This window comes from Henckelia pumila, unplaced genomic scaffold (genome assembly GCF_033568475.1).
Source record: "Henckelia pumila isolate YLH828 unplaced genomic scaffold, ASM3356847v2 CTG_429, whole genome shotgun sequence".
Classification (NCBI taxonomy): domain Eukaryota; kingdom Viridiplantae; phylum Streptophyta; class Magnoliopsida; order Lamiales; family Gesneriaceae; genus Henckelia; species Henckelia pumila.
In genome coordinates, this window is record NW_027331826.1 from 3,004,133 (window position 1) to 3,011,266 (window position 7,134).

Below are 7,134 nucleotides of genomic sequence, written 5' to 3' on the forward strand. Positions count from 1 at the left end.
CTCTTTTGGTTTGAAGTTCATGTACTATACTTGATGTAGTTGTTCCTTGTATCACCTTTTGAATGATCAATTTGATGTAATAAATGTATGGATTTATGCTTGAAACTTCATGTATGTATATATGCATGTTCCAGATTTGTTAAACCATTATTTGAGTTGGTTTTTGGACGATTTTGGATTGAATTTTCAACTTGACAGCAAAATGGATTCTGCAGAAATTTCGAGCAGGGGTGGCCGCTCGATCAGTTGAATAGCACCGATCGAGCGAGGCCTGGTTTTTCCAAAACAGAGAAGTTGAAACTATGTGCCCGATCGATCGGTTGATTTTAACCAATCGAGCGAGGCCAAAAATTATGCAGACCCGAGAGCTTGGATTTCCAGCTCGCTCGATCGACTGAGTTTGCCCGATCGAGCGAGGTGCTGAGTTTAAAAAAAAATAAAATTAGCTCTTGGTTTGAATATGATTTTAAATACGTGATTAATTGTTTTATTAATCATTCATTGCCCTAAGATGAGATTAGCAACCCGAGGTCCCCACAACAGGTGGTATCTATAGCACCTAAGATTTCATAATTTAAATTTCATGCCTAAATTTTTTGTTTAATAATTATGATTTTAATTGCTAGGAATTAATTGCTTAAGCTTCCTTTAAAGTTCTAGTGCTCAAATATTTTAAGTTATTTATTTCTAAAAAATTTTTGAGACAGTGGCTTCCGGTTCCGGTGCTTGGCGATGATGGATTTCGGCGGTAAATTCCAAGATTTTTTATTTTAAAAGTTTAGTAGGGAGGAAGGGGGAAATTTAGATGAGAGTTCAAAATTTAGAAGTTTACGGGTATCAAAAAGCATTTTTCTTATTATTGCAATATTAAACTTATTCTTTAAATTTTTCAAAAGTTAGAATTTTCATAAACCCGAATTAGTAAAACCCAATTTAATATTTTTAATTTGGGGTTTTTAAACATAGGAATTTTATTAGTGTAAGTTAGTAGGCAAAAGTTGTACTACTTTAAAGTTGTACTTTTAAAGCAACACTCTCACCTACTTTTAATTACTTACGCCTATGCTTACACACACATGTACACACTACACACTAAACACTCAACTTTTAAAACACTTAAATCATTCCATTTGAAACCCTAGCCACCCAAAACCCCTCACTAGCCGCCCCACTCTCCTCATTCCCTCTCCCACCAATCGACCGTCCCCTTCTCCAAGCTCCAGCCGCCGCCGCCGCCTCCTATTGCCGCCGCCATTGCCGGAAGGTCACCTAGAGAGGTTCTTCTAGGTGTTAGTCCAAGAGTTCCAGCCCCTTTCCCCTCTTTCATTTCGATTTTTGTGGGTAAAACTAGCTAAGGCAAGTATGAGCTTTTCCTTGGGCATTCAAGCTAGCTACTATGTTCTTGCACCTAATCTTTTCTTTAATTTCGAAATGCACATGAATTTAATCATGCTAGGGTTTGGTTTTTTCTGGATTTTTCAGTATGTGGTTGGTAAATTTCGAATTTATGATTTATCTTGGGTTCTAAGTTGTTGTATGGTGATTTTGTGATTGGAGGCATGAGGTATTTTGAATGTTTGGTGTATTTTCGAATTTTCCAGAAGTTGTGTGACCTAAATTTCGAAAGTTTGCATGTTTAAGGGCTGGAATTGAAATGAATTTGAAGCATTTTATTGATTTGCATTGGGCTTGATTGATTATTCATGAATTTGAGGCATTTTGGTGCATGATCATGTGAGTTTTTAAAATGTGGAGTTAGAGTGTGGTTGAGGGCTTCCTAAGTGTTTGTGGAAAGTCCTAAGACATGTCTATAGGTGTGTTTGGTGGTTTGGAAGGAGTTAGAGGCAAGAGAAAAGGGCTTGGGATGGTTTCCTCCAAGTAGAAGGGTTGTAAGGTGTGATCTCCATGGGCAGGGCAGTCTGGTTTCGGGGAAGGGGAGGATCTGAACGTGGTGTGGGCGTGGTTAGGGCTGGTCCTATGTCAAGTTCATGACGTTGTGGTTGTTTCGGTATAAAATGGGCTCGTTTCGGTTAAGATTTCAATGAGTTATGAGTCTTTGAAGTTGAGGTGTCGGTGCAGAATTTTTGGAAGAAATAAAGGGCTGTCTAAAGTTGAGTTGTGTATGCATTGTTTGAGCAGTAAAATGAGGATAAAATCTGGTCCTAGGGGTTGTTGGTAGTTTATGGAGAGTGTCGGTTCGACCGGGGTCGGATTCGGTTAAGGTAAGAATGAGATATGGGCTTTTGGGTGCGATTGCTCGGGTTATGCCTTGGTTGTGAGCAATAGAGTTAAGTATGAGTCTTAGCACCTAGGGGCAGCCACTCTCCCATCCTATGTCCACAATTTTTGAGTTGAGTTTCATTCCCTAAAGTTGCATATTCGTGTGTGTGAGTCTCGTCTTCGATCCAAGTAAAGGTTTACAAAGGAAGTCTTTTTCATACATGCATACCTAGTATTTTTGAGTCGAGTCAAAGAAGTAAAAGAAAAATATTTTTCGAAGGAAGTGAATTGATTGTGACGAGAGGGGCAATGTTAGGTCGGGGGATGCCTCAGCTTACTTGCCAAATCAGAGGTTTTGGGAGGGGCCAGGAGACATATTGTTTCCCCTACACATAGAAGGGCAATGTGGGGGGAGAAATTTCGGTGTCCTTGCCAAGAAGGAAAATGTGGGGCCGGAAGAAATTTCGGTGTCCTTGCCATAAAGGGGCAACGTCAGTCGGGAGAAATCTCGGCGTCTTGCCGGCATAGTGCACTGCAGTCATTGATCGATCAAAACAGAGGGTCACAGTTCAAGGATCTAAGTTCTCAGTTTCAGTTTAAATATCAGTTGACTCATCTTATTGCATTCAGTTTTCAGTCATGCATGAGTTTCAGTTAAGTTAAGAAAGTTCAAGAGTTGCATAGCATGAGTTGGCATGTGTTCATCATTTACATATTGTCTCATTCTCTTGTAGCATGCGCATTTTTACAGCTTAAATTTCAAGTATATTATGTACAGTATTTTGAGTATTACTGCAGTTATTTTAAACCCTTGTTATCACACTGTTTATACTTGCTGAGTCATTAGACTCACTATGTTTGTTTGATTGTCAGGTGAGGAGTAGTATCTAGAGACCGAGGGGCAGGATCCTCGGGGTTGAGGCCGCCGGCGGTGCAAGGCCCCTATGACCGTCGCTAATTTTATGTTCCGCATAAGACTATGATTGTAGTAAAGAATTTTAGTTTGAGTACTTTCAGTTTAGCCAGGATGTGTTCTCCCTGTGCTTAAATTTTAGTCTTTCAAATTGTTATCGCTATTATTGCAACCGTGTGGGGTTTCCTTTTTCCTTTTGTGATTTATGATTATCGCAGTTAGGATTTTTACCAGTCGTTTATTTCATTTTGTTAGAATTGCTGTGTGTGACAGGGTGGCTTTGTTTACTTTCAAACAAGTCATGGCAAAATTTTTATAAATCCGTATATTCTTTATTATTTAAATTTAAGTTTAGAGGTTAGGGTCATTTCAGTTGGTATCAGAGCACGGTCTTGGTTTGGGCTGAGCCTACTGCCGGTTGCCGAAACTCAAGGGATCTCGCCTAGAAGTCTGTAAGATTTATGTTTCACTTATTGCTATTTGTTCAAGATTAGTAGCATTAGTTTCTTAAATTATTTGAGCATGTTTTAAGTTTAAATAAAAACCTTTTTCTTAAGGCATGTAATTTGAGTATTGGATTTTCTGAAATGTGTTTAGATGCCTCACTGTCGTGGTCCTGATGCACCTCCACCACCTCCACTCGCTGATCTTGGAGGTCAGGTGTTAGCCGGGTTGGCCCATATCCTTGAGCAGCATGTTGAGGCTGCTCATAGGTCTAGACCAAGGAATACTTTTGAGCAGTTTCGGAAGTTGGATATGAAGGACTTTGCTGGTACTACTGATCCATTGGTGGCCGAGGGATGGATCCAATCGCTAGAGGCGATCTTTTACCGCATGGGACTGAGTGAAGCTGTTCGGGTGCGTTGTACCATTTTCCTTCTTAAGGATGATGTTGCCCTCTGGTGGGAGCTGACCACCTTGACTTGGGATGACTTCAAGGGACATTTCTTTCAGAAATACTTTAATGCAGAGGTAGGGGCTCGACTGAAGAAGGAGTTTATGAGCCTTCGTCAGGGGGATCTATTGGTGGCCGAATTCGCGAGGAAGTTCGAGAGAGGCTGCCACTTTGTGCCATTGATTGACGTTGATGAAGCAGAGAAGCTTCAGCACTTTATTGTTGGGTTGCGACCCACGATCCTCCGTGATGTAGTGATGGCGAAGCCAGTGGACTATGCTACTACGCTCAAACGAGCTTTGAGGTCTGAGCAATCTCTGAGGGACATCAGCACAGAGGCGCTTGGTAAGAGGCCCTTTACTCAGCAGGGCCACTCGCAGCAGCAGCATCATGGCAAGAAGCCATTTCAGGAGCACTACCAGGCCCAGAGACCCGCTACTCCCAGGACTGGGGAGAGACAGTCTTGCAAAAGTTTCCATAGATCTCACTCTGGGAAATGCCTAGCAGGAGCAGGAGTTTGTTTTAAGTGCAAGAAGCCAGGACATATGGCTAAATACTGTCCGAAGTTGTGGAGGCCCGTGCACGGTCGAGTGCCGATCTGATAGTGTTGTCCATGCCTGAGTTCGACTTGATACTTGGGATGGACTGGATGATGAAGAATACTGTGGTGATTGATTTTCAACAGAGATCAGTTGTAAGGCCCAAAAATATTAAATTATTAATTATGGAATTTGAGAATTAAATTCCATATTATGGGCTAATATTGATTTGAGAAGTTATGGAAATGATAGATTTAATTTCCGAGCCGAAAATATTTAATTTGAGAATTTACGGATTTTGAGAATTAAATTCCGAGAATTCTTAAATTAAAAGAATATATATTCGATTTGAATATTTATGAAAGTGAAGATTTAATTCCATGTTTCGGAAATTAAAGAAGATGAATTTGGAAGATATAACTCGATCAGGGACTGATTTGCACATATTGACATTTGAAGGGCTGAAGTGCAAACGGTCGAGATTATTTAATTAATCCGAATTTAATTTATTTTAATCCGAGTATATTTAATTTGGGAATATTTAGAGTTTTGATTTAAATTCTAATATTCTTAAATTATTTTGGATTGAAATTGAATTAAAATGACGACCGAGGACTGAATTGCAATTACTGAAGACTTCAGGGACTAAATTGCAATTTATTCAATATCTATCCAATCTCTATGATATGAATCAGAATGCTACGTGTTATGTAAAAAGGAATTCAGAAACAGAACAGAAGCCGAGATCATTGTCATATTCTTTTGATTTCTTCAATTTTCAAATCGCCGTAACTTTTGATCCGTTCGTCCGATTTTGATTCCGAAAGATGTTCTGGAATCCTTGCGACGAGTAATTCGATTTGATGTAAGTTTCTGAGTACTTTAAGTATGTTTTGTAGAACGAAATTGGCAGAGATCAGTACATGATCATATGATCTTGTTCTTGACGTGTTGTCTTGTTTATATTCGAAACCGGATTGAAGATTTAGTTTTGAATGAATCGTATGGATTCTCCAGCATGTATTATCGAAATTTTAGCTGCTGGTATGTGGTTATTTGTCTGGTTTATGATCACATATGCTGATATGAGATTGAATTCGAAGTCGATATTTCGTCGGTTACCGATTTTCAGTCGTTATGCCGTCGATTGATGTTTTGAAACCATTGTTGATAGTCTATGATTGAGCCAATGATCTGAAGATCATATACTGATTTTGTTAGAAGATAATCTTTACATTTCAAACATGTTACGAGCTCAATCAACTCAAGAGATCGAATTTTGAACCGAGGAAGTTTGCTTACGGTTTTGGATGAGTTGTTTGATAATAGATGGATTTTTGATAGCTGATAAGTGAACCGAGATGTTCATTGAAATGTTGCTGATGTTGTAGCATCTTTATTTTTCAATTTCAGATTATTGTGAAGTCTTATTGACTCGAGAACGGGACTTCGTTGAAGGAAGAAGAAGTGAGGTTTGAAATGATTTGATTGAAGATGTGCTGATGATTTCGACTCGATTCTGAAAGGAATGAATTGAACAAAGATTGATGTGCATGTTTTGAGGTTGAAGAATTCAGAACAGACGAAAAATACGAAGGTAAAAGTGGACTACTATTTGATTGGGATTACAACTCGAGATGGTTTGTATCGAGTTCCCTTAAATCACATACTTGTTTGCTTAATTGCTCTTATGTGCTTTCATTGAGTTGTTGAATAAGTTTTTGATGTTATGAATGCCTTGATGATGATATATGTTGCATTCATCTTGAAGACTTATTCCTTGATTTTGAAATGAACGGAAACGTTCGAATAGACGATTTGAGGAATCGTATATGTATGGCCTGGGTGGTTGTTTTAGCCTAGCGTCTGATTTGCATATATGATTGCTTCAAAGTTTAGAGAAGAAAGATAAGTAACCCCACCTCGAGCGGGAGAGTCGGTGGATTAGTTATGATATCTACTTCTCGGGATCCCAACCGACGAATGAAGAGATGAACCTTGTTTTTAAAACATGCATTGTATAACTTTTATATCATGATCTTGATATATGTTTGATATGCATGTTTAGTTGCTTTTACTGGGAAATATATTTCTCACCGGAGTTATCCGGCTATTGTTATGTTGTATGTGTCATGGCAATAGGAGGGAATGGAGCAGAACAGAGGCAATCTTGAAGAACAAGGGTTGAAGAGATATAGCGTGATGATCCGAGTTAGATGGTTGAGTGAGCTGTCATGATGTAGAGTTGAGCTTTAAACATAATCTTCTTATAGCTACTTGTTTCACAACTTGTAGATGATCTAGTTGTTATCTTGTTGTTGTATTTAGGATTTGATAGATGTTTAAATCTTTTGAAACAACATGGTGTAGCTTGATCTTGAATGAATAACATTGCTTCTTGCATGATTATGAGCCCTTATGGTTATGTTTTAAGGCTTTGTTATGATTCATTTCTATTAATGAGATTATGTTAGAATGCATAATAGCTTATGATATTGGAAAAGGCTTTTCATGAACTTATATTAGATGATAATTGCATGATAGAACCTATTTGACAGCAGCTGAGC

At 38.6% G+C, this 7,134-nt stretch overlaps 1 protein-coding gene across 1 annotated transcript; it reads left to right on the forward strand.

Annotated features, from left to right (window-relative positions):
- The first annotated feature begins 3,730 nt into the window (after positions 1-3,730).
- LOC140871183 (uncharacterized) lies at positions 3,731-4,630 on the forward strand. The gene has a single exon (XM_073273613.1). The coding sequence runs from the start codon at positions 3,731-3,733 to the stop codon at positions 4,628-4,630; it is 900 nt and encodes a 299-aa protein (XP_073129714.1).
- The last annotated feature ends 2,504 nt before the right edge of the window (positions 4,631-7,134 follow it).